The sequence below is a fragment of the Panicum hallii genome, chromosome 6 (assembly GCF_002211085.1).
Source record: "Panicum hallii strain FIL2 chromosome 6, PHallii_v3.1, whole genome shotgun sequence".
NCBI classification, from domain to species: Eukaryota; Viridiplantae; Streptophyta; class Magnoliopsida; order Poales; family Poaceae; genus Panicum; species Panicum hallii.
This window is the reverse complement of record NC_038047.1, coordinates 43,339,017-43,364,497: the sequence shown is the minus strand read 5'-3', so window position 1 is coordinate 43,364,497 and position 25,481 is coordinate 43,339,017. Positions and strand designations below refer to the sequence as shown.

Below are 25,481 nucleotides of genomic sequence, written 5' to 3'. Positions count from 1 at the left end.
CCACGAGTAAGGTGCAGCGCCGGCAGCCGCCCAGGAAGTTCGTCTCTATGATGACGCGCGAGCACGTTTTCCGCCGCCTTAGCCGTTGAACGCATCCATCTGACCGAGTGGCTCCGCAGCTCGCGCCTCGCGGTCGGTGCCCGTGCCGGCGGCGTGGCGCGCCGAACCGCGGTGCCGCGACGGCACCCTCCTGTCGCCCACGACGCTTGAGAGATGGCGCCTCCTCCTCCCTGGTGGTCCGGAACACGTTCTCTCGCACCGTCTAGAGCCAAGAAGAGCAGGCGGGTGGAGGCCACGACGGCGTAGCTGCCGTCGATGGCGCCGGCCGGCCTGAGCTAGGGGTGGACGGGATTCAATTTACCGTCCCGGGGGTGGACGGTAAATGAAATACCGTCCACCCCCTACGCCTCTCGAAGCCGTTTGATTGCAGTCATGCGGCCTAGATCAACGCGGATAACTTCAGGCAGCTAAAGTCCTCTTCGTCTTCCTCTCGCGACGGGCCGCGCGGCGTTCTGTCCCCGGCGACGCCGCGCTGCAGCGTGGTGGAGCGTTATCGGCTAGCATTCACGGCCAGGATTTTGGAGGCAGCGGCAGGCCAGGGAATAGGCATCGTGGTGGCTGTGGCGTCCGACGGCGACTGCTCTCACCGCCGTCGGCCTCTCCTCGGCAGGGACGAAAAGCTGTTCAAGCCCCGCGCCTGCAAGCAGCCGCCCGTCCCTGTGAGGCGGCAGCGTCCTGGAGCGGCCCCGCAGCCGACGCATTGGCCGCCGCCGAATTATTTTCTCTAATCACTGACATGATCCGTCAGCGGAACACAATTGGGCATCTCGGATCTGAACGCCGGTGCACTATGGGTCATCAGGAGTCGAGATCACGAGCAGAAGATAGTGCAATCTATTATGAGCCGGAGATGTGAACACAGAGCCATCCAGTACTTGCTTGTTTCTCGGTTTCAGAGGTCGACCATCCAGCCTCGCCGTCGACCGAGGTTGGAGTTCTCGAATTCAAGTTAGGACTTATTACTGGGATGTTTTGCTAACGGAATTTGTTCCTGATCGTTAGGAGGAAGAAAAGCTAAGCATGCCCCCGCCGAGACGATTGGTCCTGGCAGTATGCGGCTCTGCGCGACCCTCCCCGAAGTAATCGCGCGTCACCACGCGCGCGCCGGCCGCCGCATGCCGCCGGGCCCCATGCGACCCGATTGCGGCGAATCATGCGCTGCTCCCAGGCCCTTGCTTCCTGGGTGAGGTTGGGGATTGATGGATGGGACGGGCCACCTCGATTCCGGCGGTGAGGACGGCGGTGGACGGGCGGCAGCAGTAGCGGACCTCAACCAGGGGGGTATATGCAAAATGCAGGGTTCTAATTGCAAATATTCGGATCGCGAATCTTAATCACGATCCGAATTAGGGGGTAATATGTAAATGTACTGGGGGTCATGTGTAAATATTTAGATCTCGATCCAATGTAGGGGTAATTTGCAAATGTTTTGGCCGGCGACCTGCCACGCGGCGAGGTCGTGCGCAGCCGGCGCTTGCCTAGTCCCCCTCGTGCGGCCGTGATAGACTTGGATAACTGGCAGCGAGGCCCCTTTTCGTCTTCCTCTCGCAACGGGCCGCGAGCGTTCTGTCCCCTTCCAGACCCCGACGATGTGCCGTTGCTACGCAGAGCTCCCATAAGCCGCGCGCGGGGCTGCCCAGAAAGGAAGCTGCCCCGATGCAAGAATCGCCAATGGCGATGGAGGTGGAGCCGGAAGCTACCAGCCAGAAAGAAGTGCCGGGCATGGAGACTGGAGCCTGATCTTGGGCTTTGGACATGCCCGTCCATCCATCTGTGCCAGCAGGCGGCGCCTCGTCGAAGTCGAACCGTGCCACCGTGCTCATCCATAAAGATGGTGGACGATTGCGCCATCTAGCTGGCACATAATACAGGTATGGTGGGTTATGTCCTCTATCGGCGAGTATCGTCTTGCTGGTGCTCGGCGGGCATCACAGTGTTAGGATTGATCTCATCCGACTCGGTCGTCGGAGTCCTCGATCGCGCCCTAATCGGGGGCGCCCAATCGAGATGTGGTTGGTGGGCCCCATCGTGCAGTGCTATACAGAGGAGGTGGGGGCCACGGGGGCACGCATGCCAAGATTCGCCGTGCCCCAAAACCCCACCAACAAAACCCTAACCGATCTACTGAGGAGCGCTGAAGCGGCAGGAAGCTCGCCACCTTCAACGCCGCGCTGCCACCGTCATCCACGACCGCGTCGCCACCTCTACATCCTCGACCACCAGTGTCCTTGACCACCGACATCGCTCCCACAATAATAACACTGACATCGTAACTATGGCGAGCTCCTCCACCAAGCTCGAAGGTTATTCATCCTCTCTCTCTCCCTCTACCTCCCTCTATTGGTGTAACTTAGGCCTAAACCTCGTTGTTTATCTCACTAATAATGCAAGAACCCACTTGATCTATTCCTAGAGGTCCTGTTTAAACTAACAATGGTATCAATCGCTAGTCTAGTGAGTAGATCTAGATGAGGAAGTAAAAGAATCGAGAAGAAGAAAAGGATTTCGATGCAAATCGGAAGAAGAAAAGAAATGGTCAAAAACCTAACCCTAAGCCTACCTGTGCCCACCATCGCCGGCCATTGCCGAGCGGGAAGATCACCTCGAGGCGCCGACTCGCCGGCGCTCCACCGCTGCCACGCAGGAATACAAGCCGCCGCTTGGCACCATGTCACCGGCATGCGGGCTCGGGGCCAAGGCACCGTCGCTGGACCGCTCGACGGCGGCGCGTTCACCCCACGATGAGCGCGCGCACTGGTGAGGGGACCGGCGGCGGCGCTGCAACCTTCTCCGATCCACCTCAGGCGGCCGCTACTTGGTCACTAGCTGAGCAAGAGAAAGGGGAGAGAAGAATGGAGGCTAGGGTTGAGGGTGAAGCGGCCAGCGCCTAGTTTTGCCCTAGCAAGAACAACGGGCGACCGTCGGATCAGATCCGATGGCCAGTGGCTGCCGAGCCACTTTTAGCCCAGGCGGGGAGGCGAATTCCCGGCCCAGGCCTAGGTTGCGGCCTAGAACGCGGGGCACACAGTGTGCAGCGTGCGAGCAGGCCGTGGGCCGTGTAGGTGAGCAGGCCCGGTGGTCGCGCAAGTAAGCCGAGTGGGCCAAAAATTTCATCGCTGGGCCAAATTTTCTGAAGAAAATTGTGAATTTTATTCATTTCAGATATATTTCTAGTGTTTTATCCCTAATACTTTTACACCAACGTGATAAATTTATTAGGGAGTCGATGAGTACATAGAAATGCTTCTGAAAAAGTAGTTTTATTACGTTTCCGCTGCTTTAATGTTTGTGTTTATCTTCTAATTAAATTAGAATCAATAGGACAATTTAATTGGAAGAGTAGTTAAATTTTTAAGTTTATTATGATATTGTTATTTTTCTGACCAAAGCTGATGATAACAATATTATAATATTTTATTCATGAGCTTTTCCATGCATTAGTTCTATTTCTGCCCAACGGTGATGTAGCATCAATGTAGTAGTAAATATTGCATGTTTTTTATTTTGACCAACTTAAATTAAAGTATGCAAGTGTTATTATTAAAGGTCCTCACTCCTTCTTGATTTGTTGCTTTCAGACTACAACCGAATGTCATTGATGTCGTCCATTGAGCCCCTCAATGGAGGGAACTATGGCTCATGGAGAGAAGCTTGAGATGGCACTTGCGTTGTCTGAGATTGATCTAGCGCTGACCTCACCCTGTCCCACCAGACCTGTGGACTTGGTGAGGGGAGAAAATGAGACCGAGGCAGCATGGACCGCTCGATAGCGTGAACATGCACCGTTAGTAATGAAATATGATCTTGATAAGGCAAAGTGGGATCAGTCGAACCGTAAGTGCCTGATGATGATTAAGAGCTCCATTGTGGAGGCAATAAGGGGAGCAATCCCAAAAAGTACCTGAAGCGTCCCCCCATCAGGGAAGACTTAAAAGTGTTACTTTATCAGTCCCAGGAGGCTGATAACACTTTTATTACATCAGATGGTACATCACCGTACAACTCTTCACGGTAATGGGCAGTGAAGCGCCACTATCGTGAGGATTACAACTAAAACCCACACTACTACACTAACTACGAAAAGGGGATCATCAGAGTCCTGCGCCATGCGGAGTTCCAACGGTGACCTCACCCACAGGCAAGACTGGGTGCAGGACGGAACCCTACTCGACGTCTTCGGGGATGTAGTCGGGATCTTCCACTGTAAAAGTAAGAATGGGGTGAGTACGAACGTACTCAGCAAGTCCAATCACACCCGCGGAGGGGGGAATAATAGAGATAAATGCACAGGTTAATCCAAGGATAAGGTTATGGTTTTATTTGCGGAAAACTTGACTTTATGCAAAGGTTCGTTTAAAACATTTTCAAAACAAGTCGTTAAGCATCAAGGAGCACATGGTGTTGATCCACACAGGATCCAAGTTTAAAATTGCTACCGGACTCCCCGTCCGTCGTAGCACACGGCACAGCGGCCGGACATTTCCCAAACAACCCACACCAGTCCAACCATTCCCAGAGAGGAACACTAGTTATGTGACCACACCGTAACTTGCCCAGTACCGTGGGCACGGCTATTCGAATAGATTTTAACTCTGCAGAGGTGTGCAACTTTACCCACAGGTGGGGTACCACAGCACGAACACCTTAGTGCCGGTGCAGATCCCATCGAAGCCCTTACCCACCTTAGCTAGACCTGACTAGCCACCACGGGATCTATCAAGGGGTCATTCGACCTAACACCAAGGTTTAACCGGGGCATAAGTCACACAAAGCTTATCCCGTCTCCTTGATCACCCGTTGCTCCCAGCTCTCCTGATGGCTATCAGACTAACTAGTGGGGTTAGGCTAAGCCGTTGCCCATACAACGGTCAAGTGGTTTGCACGACAGGAAGCTAGGTGAGACGACACATCAACTCAGTCCTTAGGGGTGACAAGATGGATATCTCCCTTCCACGCTCAACCACACAGGTACGAGCACACCAACCGGCAATTCACACAGAAATGCCATCCATCCCGTCTGACTCGTCTTTCAAAACCACATTTTATCCCTTCCCACACACACACACACTTTCTTTATAAAACCAGGTGGTCAAGGTATGGTTATCACAAATAAGGGTGGCTATCCTACCATATTTCCAGCAAGCAAAAACCATGCAATTTTATAAAACAGGCCACTGGATTGTGTTTATAAAAACTAGGACAAAAATATGCATCAAAGGGCGGGATTGAACTTGCCATCGTCAAGTCCTTGCAGGAGGTCCTGATCGAAGCACTGTCCTTCGGGTTCGGGGTTGCAGAACTGGTCCTCGGTTGCTTGGTCGCAGTCGGGAACTTCTTCGTTCACTCCGTGTCCTACGACGCAAACAAACAGGCATGCAATCAAGCGAGAGAACTAAAAGCTTTTATCGTTGAGCTTGAATAGGAAATAATTTAGTTACGGAGGTAGGGGTAATATTTTCAGGTGGTTTCTTAATGGCGTGGTTAGAACTATACTAGAAAGGGCGTGGTAAAGTTTCGGGTCAATCGGAGATCGTTTCGCACATAAAATGACGAGTTAAAGACGGTTTCAGGGATTAAACGGGGGTCCAGGGGCTTATTCGTAATTAACCGGAAGGAGTAAGGACCTATTTACGAATCCTAGAAATACTCAGGGCACGCTAAAGGGTGTCGAGTATAATTAGGTTTATGTAATGGAGGGTTTATTTTGAAATAACGGAAAGAACAGGGCCTCTTCTGCAAAAGAGAGTAAGTAGGGGGGTCCTTTTGGGGAAAATATAGGGAAGGGGGGGCTATGGGCAAAACTGCCCTTCTCCTTCCTCTCCCCCATGCAGAACAGAGGAGGGGAGGTGGGGCGCCGGTGCCCGGCCGATTCCGGCGACCCGAGGCACGGCGGCGGTCCGGGGGTGGGGGAAAAGGGAGAGGGGGGGCACGGGGATTCCATCCCCGGCCTCACCTTGAGCCGAGGTGGAGCGAGGGAGCGCGCCCACGGGAGCGGAGGCGGCGGCGCAAGGCGGCTCGGTGGGGCGGCGCCGGGCTGAGGGAGGCGAGGCCGTGTGGTGGTGAGTGCGAGTGCCAAGCTCGGAGGCAGGTGGGGGTCCGTTTATAGGCGCCCAAAGGCGGCGGAATGGTGGTGGCCGGTGAGGGGGGGCCGGCGAGCGGCGTGGAGCGCCTTAATGGCTCCTGCGTCATGGCGCGGCGGTGCGGGCGACGAAGCCGGGGTGAAGCAACGGCTCGGTACGCACGCGAGCACGTGGGGCGGGCGCTGTGCGGGCACAGGGCGGGCGCGCGCAGGGTGCGGCAGGGGTCAGCGGCGGGCGGCGCGGCCGACGACGGGCGGTGCGGCCGCGTTCAGGGGCGAGTACGCGCGTGCGCGCACGGCGCGGTGAAGCGCGGGCTAGGGCACGGCGCGTCGCGCGGGCACGCGTTGCGCGTGCCTGGGGGCTTGCGCGCGTGGGAGGGCGGCGTGGCTCGGGGAGCCAGGGGCCGGGCGGCGTTCAGGAGCAGGGACAGGGGGAAGAGAAGGGAGGAGAAGGGAGGAGGGAAAAGAAAGGAAGAAGGAAAAAGGAAAAAAAGGAAAAAAGGGAAGAAAGGAAAGGAAAGAAAGAAGGAGAGAGATTGGAAAAAAAAGAAATGGGAGAGAGAAAAAGGGGAAAGGAGAGGGAGAGAGAGAGAGAGAGGCGCGTCGGCGCCGACCGCGGCGGCGACCGCGGCCGGTCGGCCACGCGCGCGCGTCGTTCGCGCGCAGCGGAGAAAAGAATCGCGCCGGCGTTAATTGCGGAAAGCGGTCGCGCGCGGTCGCGCGCGGTCGTCGGACCGCCGAGCAGTGAGGAATTGGACAGTGGTCCAGTGTCGGTTTGAAAGGGGTTAGGGCTAGGGTTTTGATGAACGAAGTACTTTAGCGTGCGATTTAATTTGGCGAGTTTCTCAGGGCGTCACAGTACCACTGCCATTAAGTATCTCAGGAAGGTGGAGAATCAGTTTACTAGCTCTTCAAAGGCTTATGCAAATAAGAAAGGTTAGTCATTGAGAAATACAATGGTGGAGGGATAAAAGAGCACGTACTTAGGATGAGCAACATGGCATCCAATATTAAGCCTATGAACATGGAGCTCCCAATTGAGTTCCTAGTTCACTTGGTTTTTGCTTCCTTGCCTAGATAATATGATTCTTTTGAAGTTAATTACAACTTACACACAAAGAAATGGGATATTGAGAAGCTCATTGCCATGTGTGTGCAAGAAGAAGAACGGCTTAAGGGCTCATATGGTGATTCAGTCAACTATGTGAAGCAAGACAAGAAGAGGAGCTACCATGACAAGAATGCCAAGCCACTAGGGAAACCTCATTGGGAAAGAGGCTCTTCTTCCAAGTCATATGGAAAGGCCCCACAAAATATTCACCATCCAAGATAGGGCAATGAAGAAGTAGTGGGCAGGGACCAATGCAGATGGTGCAAGAAGAAAGGACACAACCAGAAAGACTGTCCAGAGTTCCTGAAGCCTCTGCATAGAAAGGGTGAGGATATTATTACATTCGTAGATGAGTCTTTGTATTTAATTTATGCAAAATCTACTTGGTGGATTGATTTAAGTGCAACTATTCATGTTGCCAATTCCTTACAGGGATTCCGTACGAGGAGGACCCTGCAAAGAGGAGAAAGAAGGCTTAGAGTCGCCAACGACGTCGAGGCTAAAGTTGAAGCGATAGGAGAACTTCTATTAGAATTGCATAATAGTTTCATTCTTCATTTGCACAATGTGCTCTATGTACCCTCTTTGAGAAGAAACTTGATTTCAGTATCATGCTTAGCAGATGATGGATTTGATTGCCATTTTGGCAAAGAACAATGTTTGATTAAGTCTAATGATAAGTGTGTTGGTCTTGCCTTCCGACAAGACAAGCTATATATGTTATCCATGCATGAGAATGTGAATGTTGTATGCAATGAAGAAAAGAATGAGTCTTCCTCGACTACGAATGTACAGACCAAGCGCAAACGATGCGATAACGAAACATTAGCGAGATTATAGCATTGTCGTTTAGGACATATTTCGAGGGGGAGAATTGAACGATTAATCAAAGAGGAAATTCTTCATCCTCTAGATTTTTCAGACACAGAATATTACATCGATTGCATGAAAGGAAAAGTATGTTAAACAAATTAAGGAGCCAAACGAAGTGCGGGGGTTTTGAAAATAATACACGCGGATATTTTAGGTCCATTTTCCGTAAAGACTGTGGACGGTTATGATTCATTCATAACATTTATAGATGATTATTCGCGTTATGACTATATTTACCCAATTAAAGAACAACCGGAAGCGTTGGATAAGTTTAAGATATTCAAAGCTGAAGCATAAAATCAGTACAGTTTAAAAATTAAGATAGTAAGATCTAACCATGGGGGAGTACTACGATCGACATACCAGATATGGTCAAGTTCCTGAACCTTTTGCAAGGTTCTTATAGGAAAATGGAATAGCGCTCATTACTCTACATCGGACGAGTCTCAACAGAATGGAGTAGCTGGAAGACACTGTCGATGTTTAACCGGCTGCCCAAGGAGGGATATACCTAAGGTGGTAAGTTTTGGGTGAGGAGACGCCGAGATCAGGAACTCGAAGGAACAAGGAACACAACGCTTAGACAGGTTCGGGCCGCTAGGTGCGTAATACCCTACGTCCTGTGTGGTGGTTTGTATTGCCTTAGGTGTAGAATGATCTAGAGATCGTGTTTTGAGAGGGGTCCCTGTCCTCCCTTATATATCCGAGAGGCCAGGGTTACAAGGATACTAACCAACACCAGCTAAGTAATCGTACCCGAACATATCTCGAGTAGATTCCCTCTCTATCGGTTAACTCTATCTCCTACTTAAATGGGATAAATAAGAGATAAACAAGATAAATAAGAGATAAGATGGACTTAATCTCTTAAACTAAGTTATGTACACAGTCCCGTGGCCCCGGGTCTGACAAGCCCCCAAGCTCTTCGTAGCAGAGTACTGCAGGCTTATCGAGTACTTTCGAAGTAGTCTTCGGCTTCTTTTAAAGCTCCATCTTAAAGTCCTTCTTCGAGTACTTACTTGGCTGCATCGAAGCTATGAGGTGCTCATGCCCCGAATTATATTTCTGTTATGGTGTGCGATTAAAAAATCGCACTCCATATGGAGTAGCCCCCGAGCCTTAGGTTGAATTGGAGAATCAGGCTGAGGGCCACTTTAGTCTTGAATCTTCTTTACTCACTTTTTCAAATAAATTTGAAAAAATAAGTAGTCGATGCCACGTACTCCGCAGCCCCCAAGCCTTGAACCCAAATCTTCCAGTTTTGGGAAAAAGTATCCAAGAATCATGGCATTGGTGTTACTCTGAAATCCCGAGAAAAACTTTTCGCCTTCTGCATAATGAAATTAAGCCTCCCGCTGGTTTATTTAACCGCGCGGTGACTTAGGGTTTCTTCTGCACTCTCAGTCTTCATATGAGTCGTCTTCGAGTAGTTTTGCGGCGTTCAGCCCCCCGAGCTTACAAGCCAGGAGAGCCGAAGGAGCCATGTCGAGTAGTGTGCATCGCCCAGCCCCCAAGCCTAGGAACTAGCGGAACTGTGACGGCACGCCGTGCTGCCTGGAGGGTTGTTGCCGAAGCTTGATCTGAAAAAAGACAATGCATACATTATGTAGCATAATGCGAAGATACCGAGTAGTACTCAATAATAATATGAAGGAACTAAAATTTATTCGGTGTAAAAATTTCACGTCTTGCTCTTGCTAGGCCATGTAATTTCCCCGGACAGTTAGCCTGTTATGTTTAAGTACCTGATCCCTGATGGCCGTAGACCATAGCGTAGGGAGCTTAGCCGCATGCACGCGTAGGAGCATAGGCTTACAGAAGAGTCGAGGTTTCACGGATTAAGGCGTGTACTACCCGAGTACTTTATCAACCATTAAGAGAAGACAAAGAAGTCATCATGCGACAAAGAGGATGCGCGGTGCGCATAAAGTAGTCGGCAATGTGTAGCTCTGGAGGGTTTCGTACCCATCGAGAGACATACACGCATAAGTAGTCGGCGAGAGCGTGTGTGGCAACACGCAAAGATCCATACTTCCATAGGGTGTAGTCCCATGAAGCCTCCAGCACTCAGAACACAACCTTGTGGCGTAGCCTCTGTAGTCAGTGTCCTAAGACCGTGGCAAAGTCGCCAGCACTCGGTGCATTAAGTCTGTGGCAGAGCCTCCAGTACTCGGTGCACCAAAGCTGTGGCTGTCGGTCTAGCATCCCAGGAGTAGTCGATCACGGCGTAGCACCCGAGGGTTTCATGCCCATCGAGAGGCGTACCCAAAAAGGTAGCCGATCCTGTGAAGAACAAGTCGGAAAAGGTATAAATCACTTAGCTTGATTCGTGGATGAATGTCGACGAAGCCGTGGAGCTTGTTGATGGAGCTGCGACGGTTTGTTGATGAATCTCGACTAGTCGGAGTCGATTCCGACTAGTTTTCAAGTCAAGACGAGTAGTTGATGTAGTCGTTGCTGTGCGGCTCACCCTCGACTAGTTTCTGGTCGAGATGAGTAGTCGAAGTAGTCGGCGGGCCGCCGATCGTCCTCGCGAAGTCGATGTAGTCGAACTCGTCGCTGCTGCGCGCAGACATTGCGGCACAAGCCAAAGTTGAACCGGGTCATCGAGGCCGGCGGCCGCGGTGCATCAACGTTGCAGCGTGAGGTGAAGTCAAGCCAAGTAGTCGAGGTCGGTATAGCCGTTCGCTAAAGGATCCGATCTCAAACTCGATGGATCGATCCGCCGATGCATATGTACGAAGTAGCAATCCGCCACCTTGAGTAGATTGATGTTGATGAAGAGGTCCTTCAAATTCACCCAATGATCGTGATGATCGGCCCCACGGTGGGCGCCATCTGGTGAACTGGAAAGATGCCATCGAGTTCACCAGTGGATCTTCGAAGCTACTCCACTTTACTGATAAGTCTATGGATGGAAGCACTAAAAACCACCGCTCACATTCTTAATTGAGTACCAAGCAAGTCGGTGCCAAAAACACCGTATGAGTTACGGATAGGAAGAAAACCCATATTAAATTATTTACATGTGTGGGACTGTCCGGCTGAGGCAACAGTATTTAACCTAAACATTAGGAAGCTAGATCCCAAGACAGTCGGTTGCCATTTTATTGGCTATCCAGACAAGTCAAAAGGTTATCGCTTCTATTGTTGTGACAGATATACGAAGTTCGTAGAAATGAGACATGCTGTCTTTTTGGAGGATGAGATGGTTAGGGAGAGCATGGTAGCACGAGAAATTAGTCTTGAGGAGAAGCGGGTGCATGCACCCACTCCGATGATTCAGGAACCATTCTTCTCGATACCCGTTGTTGCTACACCGACAGTACATGACACTACGGTGATAACACCTGTTGTTAGTTCTCCTGTGGTAACAATGAATAAAAATGAGGAACCTGTCGTTCAGGATCCTATAGAATCCGTTGTCGCACATGAGGAAGAACAACAACAGCCCCACGTAGAAGTAGTGCCAATTAATGAAGGCCTGAGGAGGTCTCAAACAACTAGAAAACCAGCTAGCTCTAAAAACTATGAAGTCTATATTAGCGAAGAAATTCAAATGGAAGATTCCCACGATATTTGAAGAAGGCATGAGAAGCGCTCACTCCTCGAAGTGGCTTCAAGCCATGCAAGATGAGATGAAATCAATGAGTACTAATAAAGTTTGGAACTTTGAAAAAAATTCCTAAAGGAGCCAAGACAGTAAGCTGTAAATGAATCTACAAAACAAAACAAAATGTGACTCCAGAGGGAATGTAGAAAGATATAAAGCACAGACTTGTGGCGAAGGGCTTCACGCAAAGAGAAGGAAGAGATTATAATGAGATATTTTTTCAAGTCTCATGCAAAGATTCTTTTAAAATTATAATGGTATTAGTGGCACACTATGATTTAGAGTTACATCGGATGGATGTGAAGACGGCATCCTTAATGGGGATTTGTATGAAAATGTTTACATAGCACAGTTCAAAGGTTTTGTCGTGGAAGGAAAAGAGCATATGGGATGCGGCCTGAAGAAATCCATTTATGGATTGAAACAAGCCTCTAGAAAGTGGTATTTGAAGTTTGATGAAACAATAAGAAAGTTTGGATTTAAAGGGAATGAGGAGGATAATTGCGTTTATGCAAAGTTTAAGAATGGGAAATTTATTTTCCTAATCCTATATGTGGATGATATCTTTCTCGCTAGTAGTGATGTTAATCTGCTATTGGAGACGAAGAAGTTCTTATCCTCAAATTTTAATATGAAAGATCTCGGTGAAGCTTCATTCGTATTAGGAATAGAAATTCTTTGAGATAGAAGAAAGGGGATATTAGAATTATCGCAGAAGGCATACTTAGAAAAGATTCTAAAAAATTATAGTATGCATGCGAGTAAGCTAACACCTCTATAGTCAAGGGCGATAGTTTGGAAAATTCCAATATCCCAGGAACCCGTATGAGATCGATCAAATGAAAGCGGTTCCATATGCTTTAGCTGTCGAAAGCTTACAGTATGCTCAAGTATGTACACGCCCTAACATAGCATTTGTTACCGGGATACTTAGCAGATATCAGGATAATCCACGAATAGAACACTGGAGAATGGTAAAGAAAGCTTTACGCTACGTGCAAGGCACAAAAGGCCTCATGCTAACATAAAGAATATCTGATTCCCTAGAAATAGAAGAGTACTCGGATTCAGATTTTGCAGGAGATGTAGATGACAGAAAATCCATGTCAGGTTATGTATTCACTCTCGCGAAAGGAGCAATACCGTGGAAAAGCTCTAAGCAAACCGTCACTGCATCATCGATGATGTATGCTGAGTTTGTAGCCTGTTATAAGACCACGGGGCAAGTAAAATGGTTAAAGAAATTTGTACCCGGGTTAAAAGTGGTAGACAGCATTCAAAGACCACTTAAGATGTACTGCGATAATGAGTCAACAACATTTTATGCTCACAATAACAAGTCAAGTGGTGCTGCCAAACATATTAACGTAAAGTTTTATGTTATGAAAGAGAGAATTCAGGATGGTACTATTAGTCTTGAGCATGTAAGAATAAAGAAAATGCTTGTGAATCCACTCATAAAAGTCTTACCACCCAATGTGTTCAGAGAACACTTAGCCGGCATAGGTTTACAGGAAAGTCTATGATCCCTGAATAGTAAGGGCCTAATTGAGAAGCTGTTTCAAAACAGAAAGGTGCATTGTGGTTGCTAATCTAATGGTATTAACTGTTATGACGAGTTACGACGAGGCATGCTCTGCACTTATCTGTAATGAAATGGGTTGAGTTAAGAATGTAAGAAGTAAGTAAGTAAGATGAGATTAAGGGGGAGAATGTTAGGATTGATCTCGTCGACTCGGTCCAACAATCGAGTCGGAGTCCTTGATCGCGCCCTGATCGGGGGCGCCCAACCGAGATGTGGTTGGTAGACCCCCGTCACGCAGCGCTATATAAAGGAGGTGGGGCCGTGGAGCCACGCACGTAAGGTTCGCCGTTCCCTAAAACCCTACCGACAAAACCCTAACCGATTTGCTAGGGAACGCTGAAGCGGTGGGAAACTCACCACCTTCTACGCCGCGCTACCACCGTCATCCACGACCGCGCCACCACCTCTACACTCTCGACGCCGGCGTCCTCGACCACCGGCATCGCTCCCACCAGCACAACACAGACACCATCGCCATGGTGAGCTCCTCCACCAAGCCCGAAGGTTATTCATCTTCTCTCTCCCTCTACCTCTCTGTTGGTGTAACTTAAACCTAAAACTTTTTATTTATCTCACTAATAATGCAAAAACCCACTTGATGTACTCTGGAGGTCCTGTTTAAACTAACACACAGGAGCACACCGCGCCCCGGTTATGTGCCGCAGCACCGGCCGGCCGGGTGCGTCGGCGGCAGCGGCAGAAATTGCCTGGCCGCCGGTACGGTGGTTGAAGCTCCCGGCGGGCCTCGAGGATTTGCACTGCATCTCTTGGTCACATCACGCTGTCAGTTAAAAACATCCGATCCAGCAGAAATTGATGAGGGTCTCACCGGTGACTGCCAGTCGTCGGCGCGCGCGACACCTCTCCTCGAAGTCCTCGCGCGTCGGTCCGTCACCGCGAGCGCGCCGGGCGGACAGTTGCCGCATACCGCCCGCATGCCGGATCCCGTACCAAGCGCACCGCAGTCCGCAGGTGGTGCTCCGGCGGCGATCATGCTGCCGTGCCATCGAGCCCGTCCATCTGGGCGAGTACGTGTAGCTCCACCAGCAAGCGCTGCACCTCGCCGTCGCCGCCCGGCCGTGTTTTGGCGTCAAACCTCGCCGCCGCGACGGCGACCACCACGTCGATGAAGACAGCAGTCGATGGCCGGGAACTTCTACCTGGGAAGGTGGAACACGTTGCAGGCCATCTCGTTCGTGGGAGAGCTGGCGGTGGAGGCCTCGGCGGGGTGGCCGTCGCCCATGGTGCCGCCCCCCGTCGGGTTCTTGGGGTGATCAGTATTTCAAATACCGTCCAGGTGGACGGTAAATGAAATACCGACCACCCCCGGGCCTATATCGGACGTTGGATCGGGCTTCTGCGGCCGAGATTAGCGCGGGTAGCCGCGTGGAGCGAGGCCCTCTCCGGCCTCCGCCTTCCCCGCGCGACGCGACGCTCTTCGGCTTCCCCTCCACGACGGGCTGAGCTCTGTGTGCCGCGATGACACCGTCCAAGAAGGCAGCTCGGGCAAGAATCGCCGCCATTTATGGCAGAGCCAGGGAGCGTCTTCTCCGCGGCCGGAGATCGTGGCCTTGCCGGTGGCGCGACCGGCCGGGCCATCACCTCCAGCGCTGCATTTAGAGTGCTCAGCTCAGACACCACCAATGGCCGCCTGCGTATCCTCGCCGCCGTCGGCATCTTCCACGATGACCCTGCAGCCGCTGTCACAGTACGTACCAATCCGCTGACCGGAGCTGCCACTGCCACCTCGTTGCGCTTAACGCCCCTCGCTCCCCGGCCATCTCCGAATGGCCAGGAAGCCTCGTCCTCCCAAACCACGGCGCTGTCGGCTGTCGTGTTCCATCTCTTGGCGTACTTCCTGCGGCTCAACGAGAACGAGACTGACCGGGACAAAGTAGCCGTACGCGCGACCTGCCCGGTGCGATACCCGGAGTTCGCCGGCGCGGAGGTGGCTGGCGGTTGCGCCTGCTTTGTGGGCGAGTACCCGAAATGGACGGTGAGGATGGAGGTTTATGGCCTCGGCGCATCCATGGAGTTGCAACAAAAGCACAAGTCACATCAATTTCTTATCAACTTGGAGCACACTGATTCTGTGTGAATTTTGCATATAAATTTTACAGCACGGATTTTGGTAGAAGAATTTATTTCCATGTTTGAATACAACGATCAGGTTGTAGTGGTAAATGTGCAGAGCAAACTCAATGCTGACCAATCCAGCCCACAACAGGCAGCACTGCAGGAATGTAGTGGCATATTTCAGATGAACTTTGCATATACTTTTTGCAGCAATGTTGGATTTTTCGTATCAGTATGCAGCGATATTTGGCATTACAAGTAGGGCTTCAGCGTCATAGGCTTTTGGTATCAGCATTCGTAGGTTATGCCTTACAATTACAGAGCAAATCACAGAAACAGAATCTGAATGCTGGCAGGTTCTGCATCACATGGTCGTTCATCAAGAGTCGGCCACACCATATTCTTCGACAAGCTTGGTCACGAGCACCATAAGGTCTACAAATGCGCTGAACGATGCTCGCAGAAACCGGGCCTCTACTGCTTCAAAGTGCCTAAATCAGTCAGAGTTCAGTATTAAAACATCGTGCAGCAATGCAAAGATAGCTGTTACAAATGTCAGAATGGAAATACTAACACGAAAAGCTTGCCACCAGAAACAGTCACCTCCCTCTTGACCTTGTCAGGTTGCAACTGCGGTACAAAGCTAAAGGTTGTAGGCAAACAAAGAACCAAGTTGTGGACAAATAAAAAACTTGAATACTCGTTGAGTTCATGAAGGCAGATGAGTTTCTGCTAACAAGTTGTAGGGCTTACCTACCTCCTTGTCAACGGCTAACGTTTTGTAGACAATGGATGCCTGTTCCTCAGACCCGTAATCAACTTCAAAGTTACTGCAAAAAGCCAAAAACAAAAGGTCACTGCTGCACTCTACCCAGGAATTATTAACAGCGAAAATAAAACTTCAAAAGGGCTCCTTTAAAAAAAACTTCAAGGGAGCTGGAACTGGAAGGATAGCATTTTCATCAAATCATTGCAATTTTACGACACAACAGTAGTGAAGGCATGAAAATAACAGATTTCTTGGTAGGCTGAGCTTGCCAAACTAGAGTGATTGACAACTAACTGCCACAGGATTTTAGTAATTTTAGCAGTGCTATTCATAAAAACACATGGCTTCAAACCATAAATTAGAACAACTAAATCAATTTTTCACCGGATCTTCCAAAAAGAACGTCCAATATTTGGCAGTTTGTACTGTCACAGAAATTATGCATTTCAGCTTGACCAGGAAATCAACGAAAAGCCAAGTGGCACTATCATTATGTCCCAAACAAATGTTGCATACATTAGCTTATGTTCTGTTTCATTAGCACCGTGATTGATTGCAGAAGATTAAATATCATGAATCCAAACTATCACTGGTTAACCTCAAAGTGATTCAATACACATATTGCTTTATCATAGACACCCAAGATATGCTGTGATGAGTGCCTCTGCTACTGGGCTTCAATTTTTCTTTTTATGTAAGAGGAATATGATGGAGGCATGGAGTACACTAGCAACCTGCTTTCTTTACGCTTAGACGCATTTTAGGGTTTAGACAGAAACATTATGCCAAAAAAAACAATGCTTGCTTCTTTAAGGCAATCCGTCGAACATATAGCATGCATTTGTAGATAGCACCAGGTGGCACGATGCGCCGCGAGCACTGTAGCACAGAGGCCATCAGCTAGCAGAGAGCGCTGTCGCTGATTGCTGGATGAGAGTGCAAACGAAGCACACGAACATACCAATAATAAGCTAGCATGATATTGATAGGCACGTCTTGCTACAGCGATTTAACGCCGCCACTCATCTGGCAAGAGAGGGAGAGAGGAGCAAAAGGACGGAGTCACTCACCATTTGAAGTCCCATCCGGAGGACGGCTCCGGGGTCGAAGCGGCAGCAGCCATCTCGACCGTGGGTGGTCGAGCTCCGCGCCCCGGTCGGCCGGCTCGCTGGGTGCAGCGCGGGAGAGCTTGTGAGGACGAAGCGCTTGGACTGGAGCGATGGTGATCGGAGCAGGCAACAGATGGGCTGTGGGCGGCAAACCCGGAGCAGCATTCCTGCAGGCAGGCCGAAAGATGGGCTGTGTGCTTGGGCCTTCAGCTGCCACTTATCAGCTGCCGAAGCCCATATCACTGGTTCAGGCCTTCAGGGTATAGCAGTTTCTCGTAGTCAGCCAGAGGAAAGAAAATATCTTTATTACCTCCCTAAATTTTGACGAATCCGTATTTCCTCCCTAAATAATAAAATCATACCTCTGGAGTTTTTAAAGTTATGATACCGGAAACATGACCCTTCTCTTTTTTTTATGTTTATTTTAGCTGAATCTTTGAAAAATTATAGTAAATCAAAAAAAATATAAAATGAAAAATTCAATTTTGTTGGACTCCACGTGAGTATGAACGTATGATATAAAATAATTTAGTAAAAAAATTTATTATACTTTTAGATATATATTTTTCTATATATACTTTTCTGTAATTAATTCATAACTATAGTTTCCCGTGATGTAATTATGGTGAAATTTTTATGGTGGGCTAATCAGAGCATACATGATCCAATATGCATAAAATTTTTACTACAGCTTAAACATATAATTATTAGCCCACCATAAAAATTTCATAAATGCTCAAACATACATAATCCAATGAGTATGAAATTTTTACTACAGCTCAAGAATATAATGATTAGCCCATATAAAAATTTCACCATAACTGGATCACGAAAACCGTGCTATGAATTAATTATAGAAAAGTATATATCTAAAAATACAATAAATTTTTTTACTAAATTATATCATATCATATATTCACTGCATATATCTACTCATGTGGAGTCCAACAAAATTGAATTTTCTATTTTATAATTTTTTTATTTACTATGACTTTAAAGATTCAGCTAAAATAAACATAAAATAAAAGAAGAGAAACCACTATATAAAGAGAAACCAGCCAGGGAGATTATGTATCCGGTATCATGAGTCTGAGGAGTCCAGGCAGACGGTTTCATTATCCAAAGAGAAAACACTGATTCGTCCCAAAGTTCAGGAGGTAAAAAGGATTTTTCCTTCAGAGGTAGAACAGACAGACATGCATGTGGATTCATAGGAGGTGAGTACACATGCATAAGTAGATTTGAACGCCTCCTTGTATTTTATAAAAGGAAAAAAATAAATTGATCAACAACGGGCAGAGCCTTATCCGCACTGCCTTGCATTGTTCACTCCATGAAGTCAAAAGGCAAAGGAATACGAGTGTTACTTAAAATTATTTTTATAAGAGCATTGACGGGTAATTTAGATGAACGATAAGTGAGTTGCTCTATAGTATATCCATAATGGCGGGTTGGTGCTTTAGATAGATGTTAGGGGTTAAGACTATTTTAATATGACAGAATGGAGTAACTTTTTTTAAAGAAAGAACAGAATATATCTAATGGCTATATTGTTGTCAATGATGATTAAATCCTACTAAATTTACGGTCATATGTTTAAGACTTTTGTAAGAATTCCTAATATTTATATTTTCTTTAACACGTAGGAGTCTCGAACAAAGTCGTAGCCAGCAACTCGACCACCGAACCACAATTATTGGTCCATAAAGTCAAAAGGCAAACGAATGGCCTCTCAAAATCACCGGTTTGCCGCGGTAAAGTTTCAACCATGCCAAAATGTCAAAGCAGCAACTGTAAACAAATCACTCATGATGAAGACAAGCGTGAATCCAGGTGTTAAACCCTCGGGCACTTGGATGTCGGCTGCGTAGAGTCTCGTAACTTTTGTGGACCAATCTAGACGCAGTTGGCTTAGTGTAGATCACCTGCATTATTTCCATGAAGCCACACCGAGACTGTAGCTGCTCGAAGTCAACTTGCAACCAGTAATCATGTGGCATTAGTGTGTAGATCAACCGCATTGCTGACATGCACTGCTGGTCCTGCTGCTCCAGTCAGTAGACCTCTGGTTTTTTGCAGTAGCCAAGATTTTTTTTTTCCAATTGTGTACCTCGTTCCAGCCATGTTTGCAATCCGAGTACATCAAGCACCCCATACCCATGGAGGCGCCTAATCATCGCACGTGTGACTAGCCATTGTATCATCGCACGTATCTGCTGAAGATAATAATATTTCAAAATAAAATAAAATATTCTAAAACAACATAAAAATATTTTGGAATATTGTTATCTCCAACTTTTTATTTTATTCTGGAATATTTTATTTTGTTGCGGAACATTGCTACCTCCACTGGACATATACGATAATATAGCACCTAGTCGTACATGCTATGAATAGACATTCCGTAGGCAAGTGCAGGTGCTGTAATATGAAGGCAGTGCAAGGACGCAAGGTCCGGATTAAAAGAACCTAATCCTCTCATTCTTTTTTTTTAATACATGGAGTAGGAAGAACCAGAGCATCTCATCACCTGCTCCCAAATTTCAAATATGCCATCACACAGTTAGAGTCAAGACCTACTCTTCTCTACGTGACCAGCGCTTCTCTACGTGACCAGCGCAGTATATATATAAGATGCAGTAGTGCCGATATTTAGTTTAGCACTTCAGGCCCTCTCTCCTATCCAACACCAAGCTTTAGTTTAGCACTAACTCTCTCAGTACATTAGTACTCTCTTGATGCCACCAACAAGCAAATTCGCACCAAAGAACACCATCAGAATGACACAAAATGGATGATGCCAAGGCCTTGATCTGATGCATGGAGCCTGAACCTGAACAATTCTCCCTACATGTTGGAAACCTCCACTAGATCAATCCTGTTACTACTCTCTCACGAGCTGCTGTGTGTTCCTAGCCCAGCTCAAGCTTCTTGTGTGTCGATGAAAGAGATCAGAGCCATGAGGGCGCTGCTGGAGCGGTGCCTGTCGTCCAAGAAGGCCGGCCAGGCCCGGGAGCCGCCGCCGGAGGGCTGCCTGGCGGTGTACGTGGGCGCGGCGAGGGAGCGGTTCGTGGTCCGGGCCGAGTGCGTCAACCACCGCCTGTTCCGGGCGCTGCTGGAGGAGGCCGAGGAGGCGCGCGGGCCCTACTGTTACGCGCCGGACGGCCCGCTCGAGCTGCCCTGCGACGCCGCCGCGTTCGCGCGCGCCGTGGAGGCCATCGAGCGGGAGATGGCCGAGGAGAGGACGGACGTCTGGTGCGGCGGCGCGAGGGCAGGGCACGCGGCGGCGCACCGGCCACCGGCGGTGATCGGCGCCGGCGGCAGGCAGGTGACCGTGGGTTGACTTGAGCGACCGGGTGTGGTGTTGTCGTCAGGATTTCCTGGTGCGATGTTCCGAGTGTTTGATGTACTGATGATAGTGTGTATGCATAGTAGTTGTGAATTGTGAATCTTGCACAAAGGAACCCTCGGCGCCATCTCCTTTTTCTTCTTTCTCCCGTCTGGCCGTCTCCTCTCCGGCGGGCTTCACCGTAGCAACCTCACCCTGCATTGCCATGCCATCCTTTGGTCTCGGTGGCTCCATGAACGGCTTCGCCGGCGTTTCGCCATGGCGTCCAGCCACCTCCACTGGCTCTCCATGGTGTTCCTTCACCGCCGCAGCCAGCGGCAGCCCATGACCGACGGCTAGCCATCGTCGAAGACCTCCCTCTAATCCTTAGGGTCCAACACGGGGAAATCTATTCCTCGCGCGCGTTACCGGCGCGCGAGGTGTCGCAGAAGGGAGCGGCAGCGGTGGCGGGTTGGCGCCGGGTTAGGGGAGGAGGGTTGCCGGAGATTATGGTGTCCATTGGACTTAGAAGAGGGGGGAGAGGGTGGTAGGGAAGACCGGCGGCGGTCAGCGGCTTGAAACCAGTGGGCTAGGGACCGGGGCAGGGCGCAGGAGCTGGGCGATGGGCGGGGGCAGAGGGCAGCACTGGGCGGTGGGATCCGGTAGCGGAAGCCGCCGGAGACCAGGAAGATGACTGGCGGGAGCTGCCGAATACCAGGAAGACAACCGGCGGCGGGGCAAGCGCCTTCTGTGATGCGTGCCCCCCCCCCCCCCCCCCCCCCATCACGTCACGACGACCAGAGGTGAGCCGAGGTCGAGCTAGAAGCACTCAAGCACCCATAAGCACGACCCATCCACGTTCCCTTTTCATACAAAAAACGTTGATGCATTTTTCTATAATTGGCCAGATTAGAAAAGTTTAACTTAGGATAAAGCTCAGGATCCGGAATTAATCAATTATATCAAGGCTCGAGCTGACCAACAAAACAGCAATCACAATTCACAAAGCCCCTATGCAGGTAGCTGCCGTCAAGTTTTACAGACTACACGCTGCTATCATCCAGCAACACGCAATGCCGATACTTGGTTCAGAAAATACCATGAACACAAGTACTTGGCAGAAAGTCATCTGTTTACATTACACCGTCCATCCTGTTGTTGTGAGGTTAAACTCCTGGATTGGGGGTTTCTGGTCAAGTCAGGGCCCATTGAACAAAGAGGAGGGGCTGCAACACTAGAGTGCCCACTGCGGCCTCTTCCTTCAAGTGATCCGCATGAGCAGAACCACCATCACAAACATGCAGGTCATCACAAAGGGGAGCAGCCCTGGAAGCACGTCGTCTTGGAAGTCAGCGAGTAGACCTCCGCTGCTCACGAGGTTGCACGACCAGTGCTTGCCAAGCTGTGCTCCACGGCCCTCTCAGTGGAATCAAGGATCTGCATGAGCAATTAAGTCTTTCTCAACAAGCACCCAGCTGAAAAGAAGATCCTCGTTGCAGTATCACCACAATAACTTTATCCACATAAAACCCAATATCAACACAACCGAAAGCTATAAAGGACTAAATGAAAGAATCATACCTTCTCCGTCTCTTGCACATATTGGTTCATCATAAAGCTACTTTCCTTCAGCTGGCGTGCTAACTCGACCATTTCATCGGTTAAATCTTCTTGCAGCTTCCTGTGCATTAAGAAGATCAGGTAACAGTAAGAGTAAGAGAACAGATGGTGTATATTCATTTGATGACCTTATGCAAGGCCTAGAATTTTCATGCATAGATCTTAAAACGCCTTGGGATAAAGGAAGCTAATAGTCAAACATGGCACGGTACGGCTTCCAACAGAGCATCCCAGTTAACCCAGTAAAATGGATGGATCCTGTAAGGGCAGCTCCAGTCCTTATTCGGCTCGTGCAATCCATGGCAGCCGAACAATAGTATGGTTCACTACCTCTAGCGTAGGCATCGAGTTAATAAAATTTGCTGATTCCATGCATCTGGCCTCTCCGGGATGAGCAGGGGAATATATTTTATTCTATATGAGCCGGTAGATGTAACAGCCATGCTCTTTGCTATATTTAATTGGTCACGGTTCGGCGCATCTGCAACAGCCGATTTTTGCTCTGACAACTAGAGTCGACTGCTCCAATGTGTATTGTTCAGCTTGAGCAGCTCACGGTTCGTTTTGAGCACACACTGGAGCTGCCCTAATAGGTTGGTTGTGTGCAATATAGAAATTATGGATAAGAACGAGGGGATTGAGCTGGAGACCGAGATATGGCCGAATCTTTCGCAAAATAGCAAACCTGTGCTTCTCAATGTGAGCCTGGGCTTCTGCATCCAGTTTGATAGGTGCTCCGATATCTCCTTTCTATCCTGATAGCTTGGTCGAACCTCCGCATGAGCTCTATTTAGATACATCTGTTAGTTCAGTAGTTGTAACGGTAAACAAGAGGAAACAAGGGACCAAATTTAACTTACGCTGATCTCCTTTGCAATCCTGATGATAAAGATATTGGACTAACCGCCTTAGCTTTTTCATCAGAGATTTCTTCTTCTCTGCCTTCAACAACTGGCTTTTTATTTTCAGGCTGCACCGACCGTAATATAGAAGTGTATCTAAATGTTAGTGGCATAAAGGTTCAGGTAACAGAAATTGACATGTGATCAGCTGTGGTAGCTCTGAAGCCTATGAACAACCAGCAAATGAACTAAGGATGGTAAAGAGGGAAAAAATGAATCAATACAATAATAACATACCACTGGAGCAGCGAGCCTAGCAGCTAGTGCTTCAATCTTTTCTGAATACTCAGAAATCTTAGCTTTAGAAACACTGAAAAAGAACAGATTCATTAAAAACATGTTCTTCTGCTCCTGGAAAAAAAATATAACATAAGCAGTGAACGGAAAAAAATTTCACACAGAGAAATGCTTGCTTTTCTGAACAAATTAGTAATACCACAGAACCAGATACATGAAAAAGGCAAGAAATAACTAAAAGATTCTTATCATAAAAATGGCAGGCCATCAAAAAAAATGGCAGAAAATTTATGACTGTTAACTTTGTGTGTTTGGGGAGTCGCGAGATGGAACATATCTCTACAGAAAGAATTTCAGAAACAGCTTTTTAGTGAATCTGAAAGATAAACATGCATTTATGAAGTGGTGAACCAAGGAGCCTTATATTTTTTCGACACGAGACAAGCCCCATTTCCATTACTTAAAACGGAAATACAGATAGGTTCAGCCATACGGCTAGGAGAACAGGAAAAGGGGAAAGCCTAAGAAGGGACGCGCCTGACCTGATTCAGATCAGACACGTCCTGAAGTTTAATTACCCAGGATTCCTAGGCGATAAAGCAAGTGTACCCGAGCTAAGAAGAGTTCAACTACCAACGACCACCAAAAGGAATACAGCACCCACGAGGAGGGCAACGAGGAAACTAAATACACCAGCCAAAAAGGGAACTGCAAACTTGCTCCACCTCCTTCCTCAGGCCTCCTCTTCATCTTCATCCTGATCAGCATCTGGCGCCGGTAGAGCGAGGACCCTTGGAGCTGGTTGTTGAGATAAAATCCTGCACGCCACATTCATCATGACTTTGACCCCTTCCACAAGGAGCCTTATATGAAACAAGAAAAAAATTTCTGGAAGCCAGGTTAGTGAACCCACTTGTATCCAGGTAATAGGATAGGTGGCATAATTCCGATAATGTGCGAGTACTCAATTGTGTCTTGTCACAGTCAGCCAAAGAATATGTGACCAGGGTGTATTCACTAATCAACAGCCAGAACTGCCGGCAAAGACATCAAGATTTTAATGAACATGCAAAAGATGGATGGCCCTATTGGTGCACTGGCAAGATCTATGCATAACATTCTTACAATGGACAGAAAAAATTTGATGTTTTTGTTTGATACTGTCAAATGGCAACTGGTTTTCCTTTTACGACAAAATTATATATTTTTGACATACATTAATTGGGTCAGAGCCAGTATATCACAATATCAGTGTTCCAAGTTCTCGGCCATCGCAAAACAACACACCTTGATATCCCTTCAGGTATGGTCTCTGCTCCAATAGCTCCCTGGCTGTGGTTACATACTGCATTTGAATGGAAGCCGTCAATGACTAGTACACAGTTCATTCAAAATGATAAATATTTATAGTTCGTTGATACTAGAATAAACCAGAATGAGTCAATATCTATTTCTTATCTTCCTTTCAAAGGAAATTCAGAAAGTCAGATGATCAGCTCTACCAATGTGCGATGGAAATCTAACTACCCAAGAAATTCGTATGAACCACTCGTACATACATGGACAAGCTTAGCCTGATTATGCTGCCGGGGAGCCGCCTCCAGCAGCCTTCTAAGGTTCACTTCCACCTTGTTGAGCCTCATGTCCAAGAAGTGGCGAGCTTGACCTGCGGCATGAGGGTTCCAGCAGAACCGCTGGAAATCTTGAAAAATGAACTGCAGTTGCACCTCGGGTAATCGATTCTCCTCCCGCTGAAGAACAACAGCCTAATCAAAGCACGGAGGGATTGGATTGGATCAGGGGCGGACCCAGTAGGTAAAATACATGGTCAGATCCGAATACAAATAGCATACGATAGGGGCTTGGGTGTTCGATTTCGCACAGCAGGAACGGAAGGGAAGGGAAAGGGCGGAAGTACCCTTGTCGCCCGGCGAAGCGTCCGATGAACACTTGCAAGGGCGGCGCCACTCGCCTCCTCGTCGCCGCTGGGAAAGGAGCCGAGAGCGAGGAGAGAAGGCGTGGCCGCGTCCGCGTGGGAGAGAGGAGAAAGAGCTTATTTTCTTTTTTTGAGGGAAGAGAGGAGAAAGAGCTGCCGGGGATGTTTTTTTTTTCCTCACGT

The 25,481-nt window shown here is 48.5% G+C and overlaps 2 protein-coding genes and 1 pseudogene across 3 annotated transcripts; 1 reads left to right on the top strand and 2 right to left on the bottom strand.

The window, feature by feature from the left end:
• Window positions 1–15,531: 15,531 nt before the first annotated feature.
• Window positions 15,532–17,398, bottom strand: LOC112897768. 2 transcript variants are annotated; one of them, XM_025966166.1, is made up of 4 exons: window positions 17,237–17,398; window positions 16,155–16,227; window positions 15,972–16,027; window positions 15,532–15,888 (listed from the first exon to the last, which is right to left on the bottom strand). In XM_025966166.1, the coding sequence occupies exons 1-4, from the start codon at window positions 17,287–17,289 to the stop codon at window positions 15,777–15,779; spliced, it is 294 nt and encodes a 97-aa protein (XP_025821951.1). In that variant the 5' UTR covers window positions 17,290–17,398; the 3' UTR covers window positions 15,532–15,776. The 2 variants fall into 2 exon arrangements, with proteins under 2 accessions (XP_025821951.1, XP_025821950.1); XM_025966165.1 differs by having other exon boundaries at window positions 15,532–15,874.
• Window positions 17,399–19,942: 2,544 nt separating this feature from the next.
• On the top strand, window positions 19,943–20,618 carry LOC112898366. Its single transcript, XM_025966694.1, has one exon. The coding sequence runs from the start codon at window positions 20,127–20,129 to the stop codon at window positions 20,616–20,618; it is 492 nt and encodes a 163-aa protein (XP_025822479.1). The 5' UTR covers window positions 19,943–20,126.
• A 909-nt stretch (window positions 20,619–21,527) lies between these two features.
• LOC112897265 lies at window positions 21,528–25,436 on the bottom strand (annotated as a pseudogene).
• Window positions 25,437–25,481: the final 45 nt, after the last annotated feature.